This window comes from Trachinotus anak, unplaced genomic scaffold, assembly GCF_046630095.1.
Source record: "Trachinotus anak isolate AG129_WGS33_773 ecotype Australia unplaced genomic scaffold, CSIRO_AGI_Tana_v1 ptg000001l, whole genome shotgun sequence".
In the NCBI taxonomy this organism is placed as follows: Eukaryota; Metazoa; Chordata; class Actinopteri; order Carangiformes; family Carangidae; genus Trachinotus; species Trachinotus anak.
Genome location: NW_027273852.1, coordinates 6,962,130 through 6,989,324, shown reverse-complemented (window position 1 = coordinate 6,989,324; position 27,195 = coordinate 6,962,130). Strand labels below are relative to the sequence as shown.

Here is a 27,195-nt window from a genome sequence, read left to right as displayed (position 1 = left end):
GTTGAGAGCAGTACGGTGGTGATGAGTGAGTGAGTATGGGCAGTATCATATTGAACCACTCCTACACACAAAGCAGACAGACACTCAGATCTTACGGCACAATATTTATTCAACAATATACAGATTAATTTCTCTCTACATATCAGACTGATCTTCAGTTTTTTATATTTATCTTGCTCTCACCTTTGTACATTTTGTATTTACAAGATTTAAAATAAGTCTTTCTCTCCATTTATACAACATCAATAGTACAGTGTTATCACATCTTACAGCAGCTTCCCTCGAAGCATCTATAGTAGATTCATCACTGATAATCTTGTTTACATTTCATACACCAGCTGACGTCTTTGAGCCACAGAGCAGCAAACTGACAGAGGGGCTCAACATGCACCAAAAGTCCAGTTGTGGCTTTCTCTTTGTGAGGGCAGTCGGATGACAAATGGATGGTCCTCTTATTTCACCCACATGAGAGAAGTCCCTCGCTCTGTAGCACCACAACGGGGTGTGTAACCAGAATTGTTGAATTGGGATACTGTTGAGGACTTGCACCTTAAAAATCAGCTTAAATGCATCTGCCCCATCCCACCCGACAAGGATCAATGAAAGCCCATATACCAAAAACAAAAAAAAAAAAAAAAGGAAAAAAGAAAGGGGAAAAATGTTGCATAGAATTAATTCTGACCTCAAGAACAGAAATTTTGGTGCTGCCATTTTTAAAATGTGGCATTTTGATAAACTCCTGAGACCTTCCAGACCCCTACGTTTTTTTTTTTTTGGTTTTGAAAGGAAAAAAATAAATAGCTGTACCCTTAGACTAACAAAAATAGCATTGTGTTGGATGTGACATCACATAGAAGTACTACTTTAAAGAGACTAAAACCCTGCATTGAGTGTATACACAGTTGCACATCTAAATATATCATTTCAATAACTATCTTGAGGAGAGAGGTGGATGGATTAAAGTGCATTATACTGTATGAAAACAAAGCCCACAGTTACCACATGCAGGACAGGAAATGAACTTTGGCTACCAACAGCAGCGGCTGACCAAGTACGAAACAAGACATTTTTAACTAACTAAAACAGATTTATTTTGTTTTTGAAATGTAGGTGGACCTTGTGAGGATTTCTGATCTTATAATTCCAAAAAATGAATGGAAGATAAAATAATCAGCCACAGCCAATGATTTATTGACGTTTGCTGCCTGGTATTCATTTCCCGCCCTGATCACATGCAAATAACACCAGACACTGAGGGATTACTCTAAGTCAACATACAGTACCAACATGGCTGCTGGTAATCTCAGTCAGGGGCACTCATATTAATGACATGAACACGTCACCAGTTTTAAAAACGGCAAAAAGGTGCCACTCAACTCACAGCAAAATACAGCAAAATGGGAACACGGCTCGTTGAGAGCCACACAGCACAGGGATGACAGCAGACAGACCAGGTGAGAGTGTGAACTGTAGCTACACTCCTCTTCTTCTTCTTCCTCCTCCTCCACAGTCCAGTCCAGCGAGAGGAGGAAGAGGAGGAGGAGCGTTATGAGGCCAAAGAGCCGGCGGTCGAGGCTTTATGGCCTGAAATGTTTAAGGCTAAAGCGCACACAGGGATCACTTGGGACCGGGAGCAGCAGCTGTGAAAGTTTCTGGCACAGCAGGAGCATGAGTGTGTGAGATTTTCACTGCAGACTGAACTGACTTTTATATACATTAATCATTCAATCCTCATTTTCGACAAGCACATAAGCAAGACGTGGTAAATGCAATACAACAGCTGACATCTACAGTACACAGACGCATAATATACTGCTTTTACATGTGAACAGCAAAGCTTAGTAATGATTGTGAAAGTACGGTGTGTCGCACACACCTGTGATGAATGAAAAGAAATTTTGTGGCAAAAAAAGGTGAAGCTGCATCTAAGGGCACGTTGAGCCATACGTCCAAACATCCCTTTTATTGTGCCTTAACTTTTAAAATAAGACAAGTAAACAGAAAGAAAAGAGGCATTTTAACTTAAGACACCCAAGCAAGAAATTAATTTCCTTAAGGAGGGGATGTGTATTGGCACATCTGGCAAAGACGAGACTTGGGTTTGGCTCGTTGGCCGTTTCACACATCTGAAACAGCAGTGCTTTGCAGGGGCACTAAACATGCGGACAAGCACGTCATGAGCCAGTCTGGGCAGGGAGCACTACAGAAGGCTAGCTAGCACTGTGCGCAGATGCAGGCATTTAACAACAGAGAAGATCCAACTCCATGCACATGAGGATAAAAAAAATTGCACTTCCAAACTCATTACATAAAAAAAAAAAGAGAGAGAGATAAGCAGGACATTTCTGGGGAACTAAAATAATCAGGTTAATCCCAGTGTGGTTGTTTGATATATGACAGAAAATATGAAAACCTGAAGACAGTCGTGTTCTTGTTTTGCAGCTAGATTTTGTGCATGATGTGATTGAACTGAAATGCAAGGCCCAGATATTCAGTCATAACTCCTCACATGAACACAAAGATTTTACAGTGTCATTACAGTTGTAGTGTGAAACCATATTGGTCCCCACTGTATAATCCCCCAACTGGTCGAGCACTCCAGTTTCAAACCTAATGGGGTCTTTAAATCCTGCATTGGATTGGGAGACAGGTGTCTGAGTGGCAGGTGAACACACAATGAGGTAGAACAAAATGTTTCATGAGCATCCAATCAGAGCACAAAACACATGGTCATGGTGACTGCTGATGCACGGTGACTACACACCTCCAGTGGGCAGTAATTCACCAGCTCAGAAATGACACCACACACAAGCCTCAACACAGACTGACAAACACCAACAAGTGCTTTGAGGTGGAAGGACCCATTAAATGGTTTAAACCAGAATAACAATCCAGTATAAAATACAGTCATTGCCTTTTAGCTTCACACACAAACCTACAATGTTTAGATCCAGTTCTTCCACATGATTCAGCTTCGGATTTTAAATCAAGTCACAAGACGAATTGTTTCCTCTTGTAGTTCCAGATAAAAGCCAGGGGCAAGACAAACCCTTACCACAATCCAGTTTGGTTTTACAACAATCTTAAAAGTTAGATTTTATAGATTAAATCAGATAATTATTATTACAATTACAGAAAAAAGAAGGTCTGATGGGCTGAAAACTAGAGAATCACTTGGGTCTGACTGATTTCTACAAAATTACTGTCAAATAAAATGAAGAAAAGACTAAACAAATGCTACCTTCTTTGGATTGTGATTAAAAAAAACATTTAAAGATTTTTTTTTCATAAAACCATTTTTGCCGAATCAAAAAAACAGCAATTAACAAGGAAGATAATCAGCACAAACGATTGCACGTGAGCCCGGGAATGAAAGGGAAGGAATGAAGAGAAAGAGCAATAATCCCCACTCTTCTCCACATGAGCGACAGTAAGTGTTATTGCTGATTCATGTTGACTGATTCAGTCAGGAACTCAAAAAATCTGAAATGTCATATATCCCCTACAGCTAGCGTGACATCCTTATGACTTCTCTCTCCATGTTTCCTCTTTTTGCAGAGAGTTTGTGTGGAATACTCAGCTTATTCAGACGGGAGGATGCACTGACATGATGGACTCTTACACTCGACTGTAGATACAGCAGCGGGCAGTCATGACTTACTGCTTTTCTCCTTTTGCATTCTCAGTAACGGCATGGTTGTAAGTTTAATGGATGTAGAAAGGGAGGACACGCAACTCTTGAGATCTGAAAATGTGTTCCTGCACAGACACACACACACACACACGTGCACACCCACATAAACCAACACAGATAGGTAGACAGAAGTTGTCGGAGTAGGTGTGTAAAGAGTTGCAGAGAAAATCTGCACGAGGATGTGTGTTATGAGTAAGTATTCTGTGTGTGTTTGTGTGTGTGTGTGTCTACCATGGCCTGCACTGCATGTTAGACCTGTGATATGATCTGCATGTTGAAGCTGGGGGAGCGGGACTGCTTGGTGAGAGGAGCTCCAGGAGACAGGAGGTCCTGGGCGTCCTCTGGCCTGATGAGGTGCTCCTCCTGCAGGCTAATGGTGGAGTGGCGGTGGGAGCCGCCAGCTGGAAGCCCTCCTTCCTTGTCGGAGCCTCCCAGCGCCTCCTCTCGCTCATCCTCCCCTCCGTTCAGGTTGAAATTCATGCAGTCAAAAGACTTGCTGGAGGAGGTGCTGCCAGTCCGCACCAGCATTGGCCCTGCAGGGAAGCTCAGGTGCTTCTTTATGGGACTCAGCTGGATGGCATCCAAGGTGATGCTGGCTGGAGGCGACTGCTGCCTCTGGTGATGCCTCCTTACAGCAGCCTGGTGATCTGCAGACAATTCTGCCTGTTTTTCTGCCGCCCTCTCTCGCTCCCTCTCCTTCTCCCGCTCTCTCTCTTTCTCCCTGTCCCGAGACAGCCGGGCCGTGATGGCTTTCTTGATGCTGTTGCTGCTGCTGTTCAGGCTGCCGCCCCTTTGCCCCATGCTGCCGCCCGCCTTGGTGCCGCTGGGCTGGCTGCTGTTGGATGCCCCGGAGGAGAAACCCTCGTCTGGGTCATTGACATTGAAGGAATCCTCCCCGCCGCTCATACCATCGGCATCTGCACATGAACATGCATGAACGTACAGAAAAAGAAAGCACGATAGAGAAGAGAGAAGTGAGTGAGGCAGACAATTACTGAGGTTATGCTGACAAATTCTAAGTTTAATCTGACTGTGATTGTGACTGTGAAAACTTATTGCCAGCTGCTATTAATAGTTAAGTACCAACTTTCAGAATCATGACATTTCACTGTAATCCAAAGAAAAGGCAAAACCTTTGCTGCTGATACTTGTTAACGACTGGTCTGCAACAAACTCTAATTAATCTGAGCAATAATAATAATAATAACAATTATAGTGCTTATAAATAATGCAGAAGAGGAGGCTACACTAGTAGCTGAAACTAACACTGACACTCAATGGAGCGTGCTGCTTCATTGACTCACTCATTACTCACCAGACAGGGGAAAAATTCAATACAGTGCACAGTGACCTTGAGCTCTGATGATCTGGTGTAATTCAGATTGACTAAAATCTGACTAGCTGTTTGTTTAGGAAAAGTGAGAGTTCGATGACCTGCCTGATAAGAGGGCAGTTTGTCGAGCAAAGATGCCATATTCAAGATATATTAAACACTACTAATTAATATCTGGTGATAAATTAGCAGACAGAACAATGACATGAAGAAATCTAAGCAATAAAACATTTTAGTAAATTTATGACTTCATTGTTTGTTTGAAAGCTGGAAGGGAAAAAGATGATAACTTGAGTTAGGGAAAAAAAAACATGTTATTGACATAGTATGCAGGGTAAAGCCTGTTAAAAGAAGAGACAGAGAATCGTCTGTCTCCGTCATGCATCGCTGGGACAAGCAGAAGTGGACGACAGGGAACCACAGGCAGCACCAGAAAAGAAATGCAGAAATCGAGAAGAAAAGGTCTGGACTGACATGCACATAACATGAGGAGAAGACGCATGCTCTCCTGCCCCATCCCTTGTTTCTCCTGCAACACTGGCCCAGCGGTCACATGGTTGGCCGGCTGAGACAAGCCTGCCAATCTGTGTAGACCACTGAGGCGAGTCCATACACCTCATCAGATCAATAGCACTCCAGTTAGCGCTGACAGCCCACAAGGCTAAATGGGCCAGTCTGCAAGCCATCACAAGCCAGCCCAATCCTAAATGAAGAACTGAAGGCTCTGAAGTCTAAATGTACAGCCGCACCTAAAGGCCTGAACCTGTTTTTGCATATTTTAGCCTTCTGACTACAGCTTGCTTACATAATGCATCTATATACTTGCTGTTGGTTTCCAGTCATTTCAGTAATCCACAAAAATCAGCCTGCAGAAGTTAGTCCACTACAGTAAACATTTATTTGCCTTCGTTTTGTAAAGTGTTATATTGTTGTGCACCAACTTGGCTGTCAAGCAGGGACCATTTTAAAAACTCTTTCTTAATGGTGTGTTCAACCTGACAGGAACAAATTTCAAAAATCACTGCATACCTTAGTTAATATTTCCAGGTAATAAAATATTGAATGAATATATGTATATATATATATATATATATATATATATATATATATAGTACATATCAATCACATGCCGGTCTTCTTCAAGGTTAAATTAAAAAAAAAAAAAAAAAAAAAAAAAAAAGTCCTGCAGCTGAATGAACCAAATCAAATGTGCAAGTGTCCTTAAATAGACCAACAGTGAGATTTGAGTTTTTTAAAACCAGCCCCTTTCTAGACACCAGAACAAAAAAATAATATTTAATAATATTCACTATTAGAGTAGCTAACTCATTTTCACTGTGAAGTGAAATGAAGAGAAATCAACTGTTTCCGAGAAGTAAGGAAAATCAATCAAAAAACAATCTGTAGTTAACAGGATTCAAGATGCAGCCCCAAACTAAAGGCCATGTGGGAAGTTATTTCTGTCAAAACAAAACGTCTAGTAACTGTACACAGACACTGAGCGATCACTCCTCTCTAAGATAATCACTGTTCTCTCTTTATTGGGTGGCACCTCAGCTGCACCAAGTTTAATGAAAGATCATGGGAGCGGACGGGATGGCACTCAGACAGACACTGACCGTAAAGCCAGGGAAGGAGCCGACCTTCAGTCATTTCAAAGGATCTGAATGATGTTTCAAGACCACGCATGGAAATGGAGACACATACAACAAGACAAAATGGGCCATATGATAGGACCTGGCAGTGGAATAACTTTCGCTGTACCAAGTATAGTTCTTTTTTACTTTGACAACATTTAGTCGGTTCATTTGGCCTTGTCTTTGAAATGTTAGTGTTCCAGGGTTTCGTGTTCTAGCAGAAATGATCGAAGCTTGCTATAGCGTGCGCATGCATGATGAAGGGCTCGTTCCCACTCACTGAGCTGAGGACAAAGAAATATAATACGACAGAACACAAGATTAGCATACAATAAAGCTGCTGGACTAAAAAACAAAATTGAAGGCCTCTTCCTGCAGAATGGTAGCAGCAGATGGGTGCTGCTGGCCTGAGTGACCGAAACCTTATGGTGCTGTCAAACACCGTAAGGGGCAGTGCGAGAACAAGATGTCGGGTACTCGGTGCCAGTTTTGTAAAACGGATGTATTTTTCCTGTTAACACTGTGGAAAAAATAAATCCATCAAACCAATTATCAGAGATGGAGGGTTGAGAAAGCCCAGAGTAAAAGGTCAAGCTGCAGGCTGGGTGCTGAGCATGCTCAGTGAGTGACAAGGGCAGCAGTCTAAAGTACGCTGGAGTAGGCATGATGAGGAAAAAGAGGATATGGCATGATGACAGGCCCATGCAAACTGGCCACTAGCCACACTTTCTTCAAACCCAGAATAGGCGACTCTTCCACTCTTCGGTGAGATGAAAAATAGCAGTGGTCTGGTAGTGGAGGGGTTGTTGGCTGAGGGTCTCATAAATTGGATGAGTTAGTATACTCTGGGGAAGTGAAGAGGAGGCCAAAATAGGAACAGCAGAGTTAACCCCCTCAAGTTGAGGAAGGGTAGGAGGAGGAGGAGGTGTAGGAGGAGGGTTGGGAGGATACAGATCGAAGAGACACCTCCTCCTGAGACCCCCTCTGCTCTGGGTGTCTGCCCCTGTCCCCTACCCTCAAGTGTGATGGGGGGAATGATGCTGCTGCTGCTGCTGTGGTGGCTGTGAGCCCGCCCTCCTCTTTCCTCATTGGCTGCTGCGTCCCAGGGAGTGTTGTGGTGGTGGTGCTGAGCGAGGCTAGGAGGATTGACGGTGAGGCTCAACTCTGCATCGGTTGAGTGGTCAAAACAATCTGGGAGTCAACAACAAAGACGGGGAAACGTGTTTCTTTAGTGGCAGCAAGCCTCAACTGATTCGGGTCTCATCATGGGCACAGCAGGCCTAACACTGGTCTGTAAATTCATGTGCAGATAAGAAAATATAGGGAAAAAAAAAAAGATGGCCTTGATATATTAAAAACGAACTGCCCTACTGGGTAAAATGGCGTCAGTAAAATCTACAGGCACCATTTTGTTGTGAGTTTTTACACAAACCTTCATTTTAACTGGTGATACAAAGCACAGCACACACTTAATAGACAAAACGAGCCAAAAAAAAACAAACAAACAAAAGAGCAATAAGAGCAGATAGTGGCACAAGCACTGCAACACAGAGACTACATGACCACAATTACATACAATTACTGACATGAAACACCATTTGGATGATGCTCATGGTGTGACTAGGTTACACAAGAACAGTTTTTCTTCTCATTGCTAAGTAAAAAAAACACCAGAAAAGTCATTTTCTCACCAAACAGATCCCTCTTGTGGCCTTTCACAGATCAAAAAAAACAAAAAGTAATAACTTGTAAGGTTATCTGAACACTGGTCCCTTTTTCCTTGTACAACATTCCTGTCCAACCTACCCTGTGCTGCTAAATCAATGATGAGGATGTCAAAGAAAGTATTGTAATAAATCTACTGTGCTGTCACATCTACTGAGATCTCTCCTGTACTGAAGCCAGGTTTGTGTCGCTGTGTGTTGTGGCCGAGATGGCAGATTTTTACCCTCTCTTTTCCAGCGGTGGCGCCGTATGGAGGCGGTGGTGATGGCTGAGATGGAGATGCGGCTAATGGTGGGCGTCACCTCCACCTGGAGCACCTTGCGCCCCCGCGATTCATCGGGAGCACTTTCTGGCAGCGAGTTCTTCATGGCGTTCCCAAGCTGGAGGGGACACGTACACAGACGCACAGCAATATGCTTGTTAAATGACTAAAGCAGGAAGGTATTAAAATATTTTTCCTAAGTATTTTTATTTGACTCTGGCTCCACAGTCACTGTTATCTGTGTAATTATCTCCATGCACACAGTGCTGTTGGTCTTACCAGGAGAGGCTGGGAGTAAAGCTCCAGCTGAGCTCTGTACAGAATGTCCTCCAGAGCTTCCCGCCCCATCTCCCACTCTCCATTGTATCTGTGTATCAAACACAAATGCACACACATAGGCTGTTAACGTCATGTTGTGAGCTCATTTTGAGAAAACAGGAGTGTCTGACACGACGCCTTGATGTCTGAGTCACATCCCCTGAACTATTATTAGTTATTTTGTAATGCCTGTGGCTACAGTGAGGGAGGGAAGGAGAGATTGGGCACATATCCAGGCAGTGTGATTATACTTCTCTGTCACACTATTGTCTGTAAAACCTGTGTCTGACCTTTTTTCTTGGAACTAGAAAACAAAGTGAAGCTTTAAAGTGAACATTTGAACCGAATCCTTGAGATTCCTGTGTGCGATTACTACAGTTTTAAAATGCATTAGAAAAAAAACTTATGCCACACCCTGCACATTTGTGGCCTGTGTAATCAATCATGTACTGAAGCACATATTGTTTTTGTTTTCACAATCAATGGATTACATTAAGTTTTTGGCAATAACTGAACTACAAAGACTTGTAATTTGTGAAAAGCTGGTGCATTCAAATAAGATGCAAAATGATATGAGACTTATTATCATGACTAATAAAAACAAAAATAAAAAATATCACTCGGCTCTTTGCTTAAGTGTGCGAGTCATCCTTAGTTTTGCATAAGATAATGATGCCACATCCCCACATTCAGTCAAGAGGGATAAGAGGAGCAGCAACAATAAATAAACAAATCACATAAAAAAAAAAAAAAAAAAAAAGCACTACATCTTTGATCCAGTCCTGCACATGCAACAATCACACAGACTAGGACAAATGCCTGGGGTTCCTTTTAGACTGAGAAGATGAAAAGAAAGGGATGAATGGGCAGGTAAAAACAGACTCTCTGATGTTGTGAAGGCTGGGGAAAAAAAAACGCTCTTGAAGATATACAGAGAAAAAAAAAAATTGGACGTGTGGTCTCTACAGTATTTGTCTCTCCCTCTCTCTATTCATTTGGCACTACAGTGCTGTAGCATTAGTGAACATATTAACCTAAATCTCAGAGTGACCTCTGCAAGTGCCAAGGTCCCTCTGCGTGTGTGGAGCTGTGGATTCATGTTTATCTGCCCTTCACGTGCACCTGCGTGGGCCAAGGGTGAATATGAGAGCTCCAGCTGGCACTGAGGTGACCTATGGTAGGGATTACTAAAAAGGCTATTATTCTCTCACTCTCTCTCTCTCTCTCTCTCTCTCTCTCTTACACTCTCACACACAGAGTCTGGGTTTTTTTCCAGCGGCAGTGACTGCTCCAATCTCCTGATTGCTGCTGTGTACCCTCATGGGGGCGATGAGGCAGACTGCATACTCAGTCTCTCCCACTCTCCTTGCTACACCATCCTTAACAGTGGTGATTCCAGTCACTACCGTATCAGTGGTTCCTTCTCTGAGGACGAGCTGTCATCAAGGAGCCATAATCAGCTTTGCAACGGCTGTCCTGATATGGGATGAAATCACCTGCTCCCACAATGCACTGCCGATGTAATCAGTCTGTACAGTGGGGAGCCTCTGTCCTCGGAAGAGAGCTAACATATGCTGTTGGGAGATTTTCTGTAGTAGATCACAGCAAACTAGAATCCAGACTGCCCTCATTAGAGATGTCCCGCAAAGGCAAACAACAAACATGAGAAACATTTTGTGAGCTAGCTCATAAAGGAACAGATATAATAACAAGTTACGTTATTATATCTGTTAAGGAGAGGAACAAATGTGAGATCCTCTTCCTCCAAATTACCTGATATGATTCGTACATTGTCAGTGTCCTCAATGATGAATGTTTTAAAGTGTAATGATGTGAAATGGCATGGATGAAAATCACTCAAAGTGGCTATAATCAATTTCAAAACGATGTGACAATGTGAAAGGAGTTGTTTGTAGTGATGAGAGAATTATCACCTGAATCTGACGCTGCAGTCCGGCTTTCTGGCTCCTAACTTTAATGTTTTGGTTCACACACTCTGCTCTTATAGTGTTGTCTTCAGCCCCAGCAGACGGCTGTTTTCAGCGAAAGCTCGGCAGGTAAAATTAGCGACTTTAAAGAGACCAACTCCTGGGGGACATATTTCCCTCAGGAGCTGGTAGATGCTAAAAACAGAGCTAAAAGAGACTGAACACTGGACTTTTGCCAGGTGGCCAGAAACACATCTCCAAAATAATAATAATGTTGCATAAATAAGAGTTTGTTTACTAAAAAGTCAACTTAAAAGGTGATATGTCAGTGTTGTGTAAATAACAACTTGTTATTTCAGCTTTACAGATACATACATGGCGTGATAAACAGCAGTCAGCATCTGCACCATGAACTCGGGGTCTAGCAGAACACGGTTGCATGGTTCCCTCCAAAGCTTCTGCTGCTGCCGGGGGAAGCCACATACACACAACCTGAGGAGGGAAAACACACACACACACACACACACACACACACACACACACACACACACACACACACACACACACACACACACACACACACACACACACACACACACACACAGGGAAGAAATGAGGTGAGCAAAGTCTTCCTGAATCAGGGACAAACAAAGGGAGGTAGGGACGACAAAAGCTTAGAGATATTTTACTATTTGAATTGTGCTGCAGGAAGTAGCAGAGATCGGACGAACAACTGACAAGAAGATCAGTTCCTAACTGAGTAAACTGAGCAAAGAGGAAACACATCAAACAGTGAGCAAGAGGACTCAAATTTGAAGTACTTTACACTTATAAAGGTTGAGCAAGGTTAGACGACTGGGCGTTCAGGGTCTAAACTGTGAGGATGAACTCAAAGAGAGAGCATTGTTCTCGTGCTCTGAAATCTTCACAGTCACAGTTTGCCCTCTGTCTAGACTGAGCTTGCTTCAGGCGTTGTCTGTCTGCTCGCTCGCAGTGGGGAAGTCTTCATATCCTGAGCCGTCTGCATGCTGCAGTGAAATCACTGGGCGGCAGATGCCGCACAGAGACTCATTGTGAATTTCACATTGATTCTTTCTTTTAACTCCAGGGCATCTCAGAGTTTCAGAGACAGACAGACTCAGACAGGTATCCAGCAGTGATGCTTTCATTTGGCCGAACACACAACTCAGCTCTAATGAAATCCCTCTTATCAAATCCTGTTGCAAAAAGGACAATCAGTATCGAGGTTGGAGTATAGCTACAGGGTAGGGGAGGTGATTTAATCCTCGTTTCAGGAGAGCAAGTAATGAAGACAAATGAGGGGAGAGGGAGGTCACTAATTGGGTACCCAAAGGACAAAACTGTGGGTGAAAAAAGTAAAAATGAAAAAAAGAAAGAAGATTTAAAAAAAAATATCCACACATGCTTTACATATGTTTTTCTCACCGTGAGCTCATTCTGCAGACCGACTGATAGGAAGAAAGGGGCATGTAGACTACAGCGGAGTTGTAGCACAGCATGAGGAAACACAGCACTTCAAACCTGCAACCACAAAAGACAGTCAGCAACAAGCACAACAATACAGACACTTATAAGGGTCTAATTAAAGAAGTTAAGAAAGAGGAGTTTAAAAAGTTATTTTTTCATCTGATATCAGTTCAACTTCAGCTTGTCTAGTTTGTTTACAAAATATTCTCACCACATTTTCTTTTTGACACCTTTACTGGAGACAAGTATGTAAAGTTGATTGAGCAATTCATCAACACTATGAACTGTTAAATGCACACTGCTTACATAGGCAGCTTTGGTCACTGTGAGCTACTTTACAGTATGTATTTGCATAGCCTAATATACTGCAGTAATCATCTTTACACTCTCAGCACACACCATGTCAGTGCTGTAGAATGAGCTCAGTGCAGAGGGACAACCAGGAGGAGGAGGAGGCACCTTGAATGTAAGGGCCATATTGACTCTGAGTGTAGAAGGAGGTAAATGGCTGCATATTATCAGTTGGAGAGAGCCGGCACCTCTCAGGAGCTTTGGGCTTTCCTCTCAGGCCCAGCCACACAAATGGATTTCCAGATAAACTATGACGCCTGGCTCTGCTGAAACCCATTCAGTATAGTTATGACGCTCTATGCTCATCGTTGCCGCGGGGCCCTGCTGCTCCAGACAACGCACAGGATGACCGGCGTTTTACCTGTGCTGCCCTTATATCATCAGCACTGGTAGTGTAAGATGTGTATCTGTCTCTGCACGTGTCACTTCAAACAAACTAATGTGTAAAGTGAAACCCTGCTCATTTAAGCGCAACAGAAAAAAAACATTTTGTGGCAGGATTCCAGCATGCTTCATTAGTATGCTAACATTATCATTCATCCACAGCAGCAGAGAAGATGTGAGAGCCAAAAAAGCTTTCAGGCCTGCTGAGTCTGGCCAGAGGGGGCTGAATGAAAGTCGAGGGTTATGCTTTGATCATCTTAAAAGGTATTTTTCATCTTACAGGGAGGGACTGGATGTAAGGTGGAAGAAACTGTTTTGTCATAAAAATATAAGGAAAATATGAGATTGGATTAAAAGCTGTCACCTGTGTTTACTGAAGCTTATTGGCCAACAGCGCCTCCACATCTGTGTCCAAAAACCAAGCAAGGCTTCACCCTCTGCTAACTCATTCAGTACGCTAGGCAATTGTCTCTAAACGACTGCGATTTAATCTCTGTTGTGACGTTTTTGCGACGTCTCCAATTCCTCCCTCTGTGTTAGCAGCTGGTTGAGTCGGAGCCGTACCTGTTCTGAGCTGTGAAGGTCTCTCTCTGAGGGTGGAGGCCGCTGTACACCACTCTGATCAGGTCATGTTGACACAGAGCCCCCTCTGTCAGTGCTATGGACCCCAGACTAGAAGGCTGCGCACACACACACACACACACACACAGAAGAAGTTAATTAAACATTTGCTCATCACATTGGCTTTTACAACGTGTCAGTAAATTGGCAGTAAGGATGGTGCGATACCAGCGAACGAGATGATGTGCCCTTCAAACTGTTAATTGAGAAACTGGGGCCTCTGCTGTGCTCAGAAGGGGAACTGCTGTGATTAGTGTTTGTTTTTATTACAGTGGCATGAGATTACAGCTGGACCTCTGCCTAACTCTCACCTTTGACTGGATCACTGTACCTGGAAGCACTTGACTTCTTTCTGTTAGGCTCATTTATCTGTTTCCAAACTTGGGAACAGACAGATTTTAGTCAATAATTTGCTGACTGTACAACTCCTACACTAAAATCTATGTGCCGCAATTTTCCCTGTGACTTCTACAAATTCCTTCGTGCCACATTAAGTTTTGAATTTATGCTCTAGTCCCTTTCAACTATTTAATCCATGTTTCTATTTGAGTCTCTCCACTTTCTAAAAAGGCCTTTTACACACCCACGCTGACAGCTCAGGGTTTCATGCAGTGTTTTATGACATAAAGATCACCTCCACTAACATTATAAAAACTAATAGACTTTTATGAACTAAAACATTAATCTTTGGCCGAAAAGTCAATTTATGGATGTTCCCGGCAACTGATTTCCCTGTTGATTAAACGGAAATTAGAATTTAGACAACTCAACTAGTGCCAAAGTATTGTGGCATTCCCTACATACAACCTTATGTTCATTTTCTAGAGCAAAATACTGTAAAACTGTATGGGATGTTATCTGTCCCACTTTCCTGCTTGCTTGTTCACAACATCTGGGCATACAATAGCTCAGACGCAACAGTTAACTGGTGTTCTATGTTAATAATATATCAATAATTAGCTTAACTGTTATTTTACACATCAAATGACATAGTTTAGGCCGTCACCTGCGACCTACACTGATCATGATTTGGTTTACCGCTCATGCTGAACAGTTCTCAGGGGGAAACCCAAAGATACCCTACTCCCTGTCCTGAATTACAAAATTTTATTTATATATATATATATATATATATATATATATATATATATATATATATATATATATATATATATATATATCTATCTATCTCTATCTATCTATCTATCTATCTATCTATCTATCTCTCTCTCTATCTATCTGTCACCTGACCTCCATCATAGTAATGTGTATTTCAAGTATCAGTATCTCAGTGCCTTCAGTCCCATGACCTCAGTACAGCCTCAAACTACTCAACTCTCATGAGACTTTATCTGGTTGAATTCTTCTGCTATTTTGGTTTTTATTTTAAAACTCGATATGTCAGTAAGAGAATATCTGTCTTTCCTGAGTAAAACAGAAAGAGGAAGAGGCACAGGTAGTGACTGAGTGGAATCTACATTTATGTCCATATGAGAATATGTCACAAGGCCACTTCATTCTGAGGGTGTGCAGAGCAAAAATCTCCCCTAAATTGAATTGATATTCTGTCCTAAGTATCTTGGGCGACTCTGAGCAGAGAAGGAGGGGAGGATGGATTAATTCAGAAAGAGGCTGGAGTGTATGCTAATGCTGGAGGCCTGGGGATAAGGCCATGTGACGTGCAGAGCTGTACTACAGCCTAGGAAGCTTGTTGTGATTCGCGCGCACACACACACACACACACACACACACACACACACACACACACACACACACACACACACGCGCAATAACCCCTCCTGCTGCCTCCATGCTTTCTTCATTCTCTCAGCATGGAGGGAAGAGCCTCTCAAGCTTGTAATTACAGCGATAAATCGCCTACAGCACAGACTGTAGTCTCATCAACACACACAGAGGAACTCACTAAGGACTGTCGCACCGTTTGAAAATATATGACACACTCTTTGCTCTGCTTTAGGTAACAGGATAAAAATAATGCTAAAAAAATGGTAAACCCGCTACACTGCTTGTTTCTGACCCCACTAAATGGTCCTAGGTCAGCATGTCCTGTTAAGCACCTTGCTAATGAATTCCAGCTCCACACAACAGTCAATACTCTGTTCTGTTTCAGCAGTCAGGTCAGAAGTTGGGGGGTGCACAAACCAAAAACAAAGAGAGCTACTAAAACAGAATGAAAGGTAAATGAACACCACAGTTAAGTGTTACCTCCTTTTAAAATAAAATTAAAAAAACAGCAAAACAACACAAATGTAAAAGTTACAATATATGCAAAAATGCAAACAGTAACGAATTTATCTGCAGGGGAGTTTTTCCTACTTTGGCGTATCCAAACTTTTATACTAAATTTTTTCAAAATTAGATGTGTGAAAAACACAGAATAAGAAAAGTGGCCATAGCAGAGAGAGACTTAAGGTGACCACTAATTAAAGCTAACCATCATTACATTCATGTCTGTTCAGACTCATACAATATTTGTAGTGAAGACTAAAGGAGTTTAATAAAGCATTACATGTATATTATCATTGTTAGCAAATGAATTCTTAAGTTATGGCCACAAACAGGTTTTGTGGGGTCACATTGAGCCCAAGTAAATGTTTGTGCCAAATTTGAAGGAATTTCCCTTTAAGGTGTTACTGAAATAAAATATTCACAACAAACAGATGGACGTCCATCCATACAGAGAGACAACCTGAGAACATCATGTCTCTGGCCATGGCTGATGAGGGGCATAGGCATAACAACACGGCGACACTCAAAGTAAAAAAAAAAAAAAGCCAACCATCATAGAGAGAGGTGCAGTTTTGACTAAGAGACATCCATAGTTTAGCTTTTGGTAAAACAAACAAAAAGAGACTGAAGTAACTGTGTGAGAAGCCCCCCAGTTCAAATGTTGGAGGCACACTGACACCTTCACACACAGGTGGATAAGCCCTGGAGGTGAGTTTAATGAAAATGGACCTCCCCAAGAGTTAGACACTGAGGTGTCATCTTCCAAATAGACACTTCAATGAGTCTCTGGACCTCTCTCATAGTCAGAGGAAAGGAGAAAAGAAGGAGACAAGAAGACAGAAGCAGCAAAAAAGATAAATAAAGGCAGGAAGAGTAAACAGTGGAGTACACTGAGGAGGGAGGTGTGGTGAAAACATTGATTGCTTGGATCGCCAGGCGTTCTACCTCATGATATATCGATGGTTTAGACAGAGATGGGATTGTGAAGGACAGGAGCTTGCTGTTGCCGTCTTTGTCCACGATCTCCTGCAAAAACCAAAGAGAGGGAGGAAGAGACGGAAAAGCGGCGTCATTAAACAGCTGGGTACAAAATGCTCATTTATACTGCGAGTTAGTAAATGTTTCATTTGAATAAAGATTTCTAGCTTAACCCAGTTTTTCTCTATCTGATTTGGTGAAAACACTTGCTGCTGGACAATTCACTGTCCCCCTTACTGCTGTTACATGTTACTGACTGACAGATTGAAAGTCGCTGCCAGAATCCTTACCACTCAATTCCAGTTTCACACCGTGATACGTAAAGATGAATGCGTCCCTGAAAATGATGCCATTCCTAAAGCTAATGCATGATTATCTCCACCAGTCGAAATGATAATCAAGTGCATTCACACAGATAATACAGCTGAGCATTTTTCATTTGGCACAAAGCACTTGTTGTTCCTACTCTTCGCTCTGTAAACAAATTATGTGCTGCTGAGGAGGATTCAAGTGGTGTGTAAAAGTCATCAAAGCAATTGTTTCTACTACATGCGAGGATGGCAGACACTGTTAACTGACTGACACAGAAATATTGTGTTTTCTCTCTTTATAATGTTCTTCAGTTTTATCTCTATAATTTATGTCAGATGTGGAAGGTGGGGGAGCTTTTGTTATATCATCAAATATGGATGAATGTGTTTTAACTGAAATTGTTTTTTTTTTTTTTTTTTCCACATGGGCTGCTCAGAGTGGTCAGATTTTTGTTTTATGGCTGTGCGGGGCCAATACAACAACTCTCTATATATCTATATCTATATAATGTATCTCAGTATATCCATTCCCCCATCCAAGCATCCATAATCTGGGTTTTGAAATGTGGTACCAAAAACAATTTTATCCCTCACATCTCCCATTCTCCCTGACATTCAGCATACTGTTGGCTCAAGCCTTGTCCTGCCCTTCAGTGGCTAGCTGTATATCTCTGAATATCTGATGGGACTGTTGAGAGCAAAGCTGTTTATCAGAGTTCAGTTGGCAGTGACCATAAGCAAGGCAGGGCTATGAGCATGTTGTGTGTGTGTGTGTGTGTGTGTGTGTGTGTGTGTGTGTGTGTGTGTGTGTGTGTGTGTGTGTGTGTGTGTGTGTGTGTGTGTGTGTGTGTGTGGAGTAGTATAGATACATAGGAATAAATTATGCATGGATATACCTTTAGCCGTGCCAGCTGACATGGAGCTCTTTCTATTGATATCTCTAGCTCTTAGCCCATTTCCCCAAGGGTGTTTCCTGGTGATGTAATCTATCCAGGCTCTATCCATTAACTGGGCTTTTCCCTGCAGATCGACTTTCTTGTCAACAGACAAGCCTCACTAATGCTCCACCTGCGTTAGGTCTCTGATTTGCATATCATATCATCGTTATGGTCTTTTTCACATTAACAGTTTAAAACTGTAAAAGCCATTGTCATGACTGTAAAAACTAATGTTATCAGATATGTTTCTAAAAAAAGCACTACTTTCTAACTTAAAACATAATATCTTCCTATATTCATACTGGCCAGTAACAAATGACATCATGTAAACTATCATGCAATTCTTAAACTATGACACTAGTGCACCTGATGAGTAGGAGCCCTCTTTCTTTCTTTGTCAGCTGACAGCAAAAAATGAGCCACACCATCCCAGTTAGTCAACAGTCAAGAGTTTCAGCTGCAGGAATTTGGACACTGTCGCCATCTCTGCTGCTCATTTATGAGCATTGTGATAATACTATCAACAGCAGCTGAATGATGCTCCTAATCTTTATTTCTCTGTAAGACAATTATCCAGTGGAATTGAGGGGTGGGCAACACTCATTTCCTTATTGTTTACTGATGATTTGCTCTGTTTTATGCCACAGCTCTTTTCTGCAGTCACTTTGCGGTTGCTAGTTTGCCTCCCTCGTGGTAACTGCATGGATATCTTAAAATAAGAATGTGAACTGGCACACAGAAATATATCTCATTGCTAGCATATTTGGAATTCACTGGGCAAAACCTCTAAAAGGTCATGCCTTCGCCTCTCTCACCACCACCACCACACCCACAAGGGCTGACACCCACCAGATTATAGATGCCCAAGAGGAGGGCCTCAATGCAGCCATTGCTCTGGCGATCCCTGCTGGCCGTGACACGCAGATATACCCACACCAGCTCAGGCAGGAACTGCAGCGTGAAACGTCGCAGGCGGTCTTCAGAGCTCCGGTACAGCTCAAACAGCTGGTGGCACACAGGCTCCAACAACTGGATCAGAGTAGGAAATGTGTTAATGCAAATTAGCACAGGTCAGACATTTTTCTAGAATATGCACTATGGTTGTTAAGTTGTAACAAGTGTATAATCAAAACTGGATATGAATATTGAAAGGTAAATTTCTCCATATTCAGTGTAAAATAGTCTAAGTCATTTGTATTGTCATTCTACAAGCCTAAATTTTACCTACCTAACAAAAAACTGGCACCTATGTCTAGTTTAAGAAAAAAAGAAAAAATCTCAGGTCATCTTAAGTGATCTGCTTTATTTCAGATTCATCAAATTAACATGAATATATGCCTATGGTTATTAAAAAAAACAAAAACAAAAAAACAAGTTAAAGGATGATGGGAGGATATGAGATAAAATACTATTTTCTCTCAAATGCAAAACAAAGTCTCAGCTGCAACCTTTCCATCAGGAGGACTTTAGGACAGTATCTCTGCTTCACAGCTCCTATTTCAAAACATGAATGGATCTCATCCTGACCATAACAGGGAGAGACGGGCAGTTAGAAGGAAGGTTTTGCTGCCACTCAGTAGTGGGAGGTGTGCAGGAGCAGAGGGGATAAATCACTACAATGAAAGTCTGGTCAGATGTAGTCTCAGGGGAGCCAGCTGAGCCAATGTGTTTATACTGTCCAGGGGTCAGTGAAGTGAGTGCCCACACAGCACTGCTCTTGTGTGCGTGTTGTACTCTGGCTACCCCTGAAATAAGTGGAAACTAATCAGTGAATTTGGCAAGGCATTTGGCCCTCCATGTCATGAGTTAAAAAAAAAAAGAAAAAAAAAAAAGACTAATTTAACACGCAACAGTCAAGTACAAGTAAAATCCCCTTCTTTCCCTCTCTATCACACACACACACACACACACACACAAGCCCTCTCCTGGATCGCTTGTCCAGTCATTAATGGGATTGTGCAACCAGATTGACAACGCTAATGGAATTTAGATCCCTGGTTGGTTGACACCCAAATTCAACCATGAAAGAGTGAGGGAAAGAAGGGGAAAGAGAATTGGAGGCACCAACTGTATCATTAGAGTGAAATTAAAGTCCCGTCTCACTGAGTGCCTCAGGCCTTAGCTCGAAAATTGTGTCATTAGGTCCCTAAAGAGAAAATACTGGTTTAGCCCTGCTGGTATTGTGGTGCTTGTGTGGTGTAGTACACCTAATAACAACCTGAGTTTGTGACCAAGTACAGTATAGTATCTGTGTCTGAATCTATGTTTGTAGCTTTACCAGTGTGGGCAGCAGATGCTCCAGTTTGTCAGAGTGGTATGTGTGTGGGTGTGTGTGTGTGTAGGGAACACTGTGTGCCATCTCACAGGTAACGTGGCTAGCACTGGCACTGTGCCTGTCCATCATACTCTCCCAGAGCAGTGCGTGCTTGTGTTTTTATGGCACATGTACCTTGCAGACACAGGTGTGCGTCAGTGTCTTGCTCACTGCCAACTGGGACTACATTCTGTGAGTCATAAGCAACACGTGGCTTTGAGCTAAAAATACCATACTTGGGACTCTAAGTAAGTGTGTGTGTGTGCGCCCTGTGTATCACCTCATTGTTGGGGTCCTGGATGACTCTGTAGAGTGCCGGCACCAGGGACTTCTTTAGATGAAGGCTGCCGGCGTAGCTGGGGATGTGGGTTTCTGGTAAGGACTGGAGCAAAGAGAAAGAAAGGTTTGAGGGACATTTTCTGTTGCATCATTCTAAATAGTAATGGGAAAACAACCTTTTCCACATTAAAAAAAAAAACTGTCACCAGGTTTTACAGTTTAAAGGCCTTTACATGCCTATTGTCCGTGCTGTCCGTGTTTTAACTTACACAACCGGATTAGAGCGCTTCTCTGGACTATGTAGGTGTGGACAAACTGTGCTAAGATCTGTGCTAACATGATGGAATTCCATAGCTCCACCCAACTTCAATGTGTGAAGAGGTGTAATTAAAGAGTTAAGTGAAAACACCTGTGAGGGCGTGCAGGGCAGCATTTTCTTTAGTTGCATTAAGAGGCAAATTCATCATAGAGGAGAAGGTCTGCCACATCTCTCCACTAGCAGCCCCCCCAAACGCAGCACCTTTTTGTCTATTGTAAGTCTACTGGAAACCTCAGGATTTGCTTTTACCATCACTCTGTCCACGTTCATGTATGACCCACATGTAAATGGCACAAGTGCACACCCATAGGTGTTTTTCACAGCAGGCACTGTGACCTGCCATAGCAGGAAAATCACAGGTGTTTCTAATAACAGTAACAATGGCTCTGTTCTATTCAAGTGTCCCAGGAAGCCATGACAGTGGGCCAGCATGAACAATACCAGGATCTTGGAGCTGGAGCAGGTAATGGAATTCAGCCATCACTCATTTTATTATTTATACCTATGCTTTTCGCACTGTGACATGTCAAACTGCCATTAAAGAGCCCTCTTTTCTGAGAGTCAAACAAGTGTGGAGAAATCACTGACTGGGAAAGTCAATAAGGCAGATTCAGTGAAAGTGCGCACACACAAAAACACAATAACTTTTTAAAAGCACTGAACATCACAGTGATAATATCTGACAGGTTCCTTAAATGGTCAAGATTGTGTGTTTGTCTGGAGATGACAGAAGGCTGAGATACACTCTGAGCACAGCCCCAGTATGGTCATTTTGAGGACAGAACACAATGTCCCTGGTCTGCACCACTCACACCATGAGTCATACCAATCTATTTCCTACACTATTCATCATACTCCCTCCTTTCTCTCTTTCACAATTTTGTGCTATCCTCTGCCACCCCTCCCAACGGACCACATGCTTATTTCATCTCTTTGGCTTGTCTTCCCTTTGCACTCCCTTCATCACACACAGATCATTTTAAATACTTCATGTACAGTGGCCATTTCAGGACTCAGACTTTGGGCTGAAGTCAGCTGTCATCAGTGTGACCTGAATGTTGTTATGTTTATGGATGCAGCTCTTCAAGCAGCCAGATTTTGTTGTTATGCTGACACTTTTTGTATTTTACAAGCATGCTGTGTACATTTTTGCACCTGACTTATGATTGGTAAGGTAACAGATACTTTGTAGCTGTACCTCTCTTGTTTTAGTTCATGTACATAGCTCATTACTTTAAGAAAAACAATAGTATTCCTACTCCTGCTCCGCTTCACAATCCTTGAAGGAAAAGTGATGTAAATAACAAAAACTAGTTAAGTACCTAAAGAGTAAGTGAAAAACAAATGAAATATGTCATTGAATATTACATTTGTGTCCGTTTCCAAGTAAAATCAATGTTTATTTACATTCACAAGTGAATTTTATCCTTTAGAGATGCAAGCTACTCGAGTCAAAAATAGCCCCAGTGCGTGAGGATAGCGCAGCAGGGAAAAGAGCTGGTTGTGCATCCAGCAGACATTAGAGGTTAGGTCAGTCAGAGTGCTGTACTTCCACTTGTTTGGATAAACTCTGTCTGGCTTGCCTGTACTTTAGCATGAGTGAAATGTAGTGAAGAACACAGTGGAGAAAACATCAAGACTGTGTTCTTGAATTACACCTGAAAGTTACCTTAAACAAATGTGCCAGATTTAGGAACAGAGAAGCTACTGTTATTACTGTTTCTTTTGTTTTTTTTAAGACGAACTGTCAGTATTTGTAATATTAATATTTATCCTAATGCATTTAAGAGGAAAACTCAACTCAACAACTCATAAATCAACTGCTGTGGCAATCATCTTTTCAGATTCAACCTTCAATGCTTGTGCATTTAACATATTAACACAGAGCTAAGGCAACTCTCACAAGGCTTTGAGTTATGAGGTCATGTACCTAATCCAGTAGACTTTTAATGTTAACATGCTGCCACTAATAGCAGTTACTGAAAGTACAGATAATCTTAAATCTGCAACCAGGAAAGCTGTTTCATTTCAGTAAGTTTGAGTTTCAGTTATGAGTAAGTGAAACTGACTCAACATGGCAGTTTTTTGTCAGTTTCATCAGAGATTAGCATTTATGAGAAAGTTAGACTTAGTTAGCGGTAATGGCTTTAATACAACGATGTATAGAAAGAGATTACTGAAATCTCCCTGTGTGTAAAGCCTGTTCATACTTCACATGCCTGCGAGCAAAAACAAGTTTCCATTAAAGCATGATGGAGAGTTTGATAATGATGATTAAAAGACATGTTTCACAGATGAAATCAAAGTGTGTCTGCTTGTGAGATGGAAGACCACAAGGTACAGTTCATGTGCAGCCTGAGCTTGAAAAGCACAAAGTACAAACAGCTGATGACAGCAGAGCTGACCCAGAGTCTTAACTGTCCTAAAATGATTTTACATAGCTTTTAAATTTACAAAAGACTGAAATATTAAAGGGGTAACATGCACACACTTGTGCACTCCACACCCTTTTTCATCATGGCTGTTAAACCCCACAGTGTTTGGTTTCTCTGGATAAATGCTTTTGAAGATGACCTCCAGGGACACATTTCACTGACATGAGTCATGATGGAGAACAGAGGGGAGACTTTACCTTGAATTCTGAGAGCCATTCTTCAACAACACCGCGCTCTGAACCCAGCATCTTCCTCAGAGACCCCCCCCTCGGCTGCCTGGTGAACACAGAGAGATGGAAGATGGAGGGAGAGGGGAGATGGAGATACAGTGAAAGAAAAGGAGAGCAGAGATTGTGAGAGAGGAGGAGACATGGGAGCCATGAGAACAGTGAGCACTTCAGCCAACATGTCCTTGCAATGACACAATCAAGAATTATACAAGTGTTTTTCCATGTTTGAGCCCATTAACGTCACAGCACGTATAATTCACTCAACATTACTACAAACCATTTAGCAAAGAATGCCCAAGTTGTCGTTTTTTGTCTTATTTCAGAATGCATTTTCCCAACTAAAAAGGCAGACTTTTTTCTCATCAGTTTGTTGTGGTATACAAATCAACTTGCAGGGACTTGAAACTTGCTTGTCGTTCACAGTGAACAGTCAATTCATTTTTTAAATTCATGCAGGTCAAAGCACAGTCTGGGTTCATGTGCAGCAAAAAAAGGCAAACATGTACTTTGACATCTGATAATGGAGACAGACAAGATGGCACTTGACAACATCAGCATTTCATGTCACGTGTCTTTCAGACTTGAATTTTTAGCAGTTGGGTTAAGTCTTCATGAGACAGAATTTTAACTCTCAGCATTTTGAAGTAAATAGAAACCAATGCCTGTCTGGAAAGTAGTAATTAGCCCACCACCACCACCACAATGAGTGACCAAAACTCATTAAATTATAAATTACCCTGTAAAGTGCCTTGAGATAATGCATATTATGATTTGGCGCTATACAAATAAAATTTAATTGAATTGAAGCTCAGATCTGAATTTCCTATATGTTAATATACAGTTTTCATATTCATAATATATCAAGAGAGATGAGACACAAAATCACACAAGACAGTCTTTTGTTTCTTCAAATATATTCTGATGTCGGGCGGCAGGCTACACTGTTATCCCTGGTCCTGTTCTCTGTATCCAGCAACTAAAATTAACTTCAGCAAACTGCCCAAAATAACAAGTCATTTCTCCTCATACCGTGGAAAATATATTGTCATTAATTATCCCGTAGAAGGTTTGTTATGAATGAGACATGTGTTTCAGCATAAGGGAGCAAGTGTGTGTGAGTGTGTGTGTGTGTGTGTGCGTGTGTGTGTGTGTGTGTGTGTGTGTGTGTGTGTGTGTGTGTGTGTGTGTGGGGTTTGATGGAGCAAAAGCAATCACAGGGTAGGCATGGGCGATATCCACAATTATATCCTGATACAGTCCAGTCCAATGTATAGTTTATGTTTCAGGTGTTTTTTAAATAATATATAATTAATTATACTATTGTATTTTCTGTTTCAGGTATAAGCAAAATATTGGCCCAAGCCTATCTCAGGCTCCAGTGACAGGCTACAGGATACAGCCTGTAGGTTGCCAAAATGAAAGAAACAAACACTTCTTCTGTAATGGCAGATGTATGCTTCAGCTCATCATAGCAGACCAACCTCTCACTGTCTGACACCAACACCCTTCACCAAAGACTGACATGACTGAGCTACCACTAATCAGGTTAAGAGCAAGAACCAGGTCTGTAATCTGTAATCGTCAATAAAAACCTGTAATCATCCACTCTGAGTCAATAAAAAAACGTATAAAGTCAACATGAAAAAAAAAAATACTGAATCGCAAGGAAACCAACGCCTCAATAGAATCTACAACCTGAAAGCTGCTATTGATTTCTTTAGCAGCAACTTCACACAACCGACCTATATTGTAAATCCTTTCAGATGAATAGAATCCCTGACTCAAGCCTCAACACTAGGTGATGAATGAGTCATGGTCACAATGGAGCCTTTCTGACAATTAACATAACATCCATCCTCACCACGTTCCATGCTTTAACTATGAAAATGCCTGCAGTTTCTGTGACTGTTGTTGACTCGTTGTCACTCCAGACTCACTCTAAAGTGTGTTTGTCAGACATGAGTTTGGCTCCTTGTGTTAAAATACAACAGCACTCGAGCCTTTCACCTTGGGGGAAAAAAACCTGTGTGGCCCATAAGCTTGTTGTGGTTTTGACTTGATGGGATTATGGATTAGGACTAACTCAATAAATTCAAAGTAGGAAGATCCCACTTAACATTCCAGGCTTCAGCCTCCGCTGGCTGACAGTAAGGTTTTCTCCTGCAGCCAGCACTCGGTTTATGTTATCTGTATGCTTAAACACAATTCTCTTTTCATCAGTGACTGTCGATGTGACGGAGATGTGCAAATGTCATAATTTAAGGGACTATAATATATACTACATATACAGTAATCTACAGTCTAGACAAATGGTATCTAGAGACTGCACCAGAGTGGTTTGCAATGAGTTATGTAATCACTGTGTGCCCTCACACTGTGATTATAAGCAGTCATCACATTTATGTCACAATCTAAGATCTGATCAATTCACTCTTCATCCTGCCGTGTGTTCCTCCCTTTAGCACAAAAATGTGCTTCCACAGCACGCGACATGTGACAGAAGAGTGTTGTAAATGAACTCGCTGCAGCTGCATATGGGTCAGTGTCCTTGGTTAACTTTCTGACATGTGCAAGTTAACAGATGTGCAAGTTAACAGAACTGAACTCAAACCACAGAGATTACGCAGATAGCTATTTAGAGAGTTAAGAAGTAGATGTGCATGAAACTGTAAAGATTCAAGAGTAAAATGCTGTGTGTGTGCAAAACTGGGAATATGCACACACACAGAATTTGTCAGATTTAGCACCCACTGCTTATACGATGTTCACACACTGTTCCTTTTTGTAAGCCCCAAACAGTGTCAAACTGTGTGCTGTGCGTATGTGCACAATCCTAATGCTCTCTCCCACAGCAAACCATAATGTCAACACACCCCTATTTAATCTAATTTGGTAGACCCAAATCATTATAGGCCAGGAAATTAGCACAAGCTCACACTGTTTCTCACAGTCTACAGAAAATACAACGACGACTGGTAGTAAATGACGCAAATCACACAGAGAAGCCAAAATGAAAACTGTATTTAAGGCTTGAACAGAAATTTCACATTTACTTAAAAGTAAAAAAAAAATGTAATTAAATTTTAAGATATTAACCTTTTATATTAACTTTCTTATCTAATTTTTATTTAAAGAAAAAAAACAACAGATGTACATATCTCAACTCCTATGGTGTGAGTGTAGAAAAACTAGTCATTTGACTTCTGTTTTGAAATTTAGAGGTAATAATTTAATAATTTAAGCACTGATAAATTGTAAATCTGAATGGCCTTTCCTCAACTTACCTTTTATATAGATTTAGATCAGGAGATAAGCTTTGAGTTTTACTTCATTAAAAATACTTAACTGCTTGTTCGCCTCTCATTCTCATCTTTGGCTTTTCCTCTTAAATCAGTGCAAG

The 27,195-nt window shown here is 41.6% G+C and overlaps 1 protein-coding gene and 1 long non-coding RNA gene across 5 annotated transcripts in view; one reads left to right on the top strand and one right to left on the bottom strand.

Annotated features, from left to right (window-relative positions):
- Positions 1-90: 90 nt before the first annotated feature.
- Positions 91-27,195, bottom strand: part of LOC139609522 (hyccin 2-like) — a 42,897-nt gene continuing 15,792 nt past the window's right edge. The window contains exons 3-13 of one of the 3 annotated variants that reach the window (XM_071464275.1): positions 23,763-23,841; positions 20,813-20,914; positions 19,068-19,247; positions 16,937-17,017; positions 13,685-13,800; positions 12,344-12,439; positions 11,273-11,389; positions 8,931-9,018; positions 8,613-8,769; positions 7,679-7,855; positions 91-4,611 (exon numbers count right to left, since the gene is read on the bottom strand). In XM_071464275.1, coding sequence (XP_071320376.1) covers positions 3,944-4,611; positions 7,679-7,855; positions 8,613-8,769; positions 8,931-9,018; positions 11,273-11,389; positions 12,344-12,439; positions 13,685-13,800; positions 16,937-17,017; positions 19,068-19,247; positions 20,813-20,914; positions 23,763-23,813 — 1,833 coding nt within the window. In that variant the 5' untranslated portion in view covers positions 23,814-23,841 and the 3' untranslated portion in view covers positions 91-3,943. The remainder of the gene's footprint in view (positions 4,612-7,678; positions 7,856-8,612; positions 8,770-8,930; positions 9,019-11,272; positions 11,390-12,343; positions 12,440-13,684; positions 13,801-16,936; positions 17,018-19,067; positions 19,248-20,812; positions 20,915-23,762; positions 23,842-27,195) is intronic. The other 2 variants (XM_071464354.1, XM_071464449.1) reach the window with 2 other exon arrangements.
- Positions 21,090-25,427, top strand: LOC139609860 (uncharacterized). 2 transcript variants are annotated; one of them, XR_011685389.1, is made up of 4 exons: positions 21,090-21,344; positions 21,531-21,593; positions 23,823-23,953; positions 25,134-25,427. It is a non-coding gene; the product is annotated as an uncharacterized lncRNA (long non-coding RNA). The 2 variants fall into 2 exon arrangements; XR_011685398.1 differs by lacking the exons at positions 23,823-23,953; positions 25,134-25,427 and adding an exon at positions 23,668-23,803.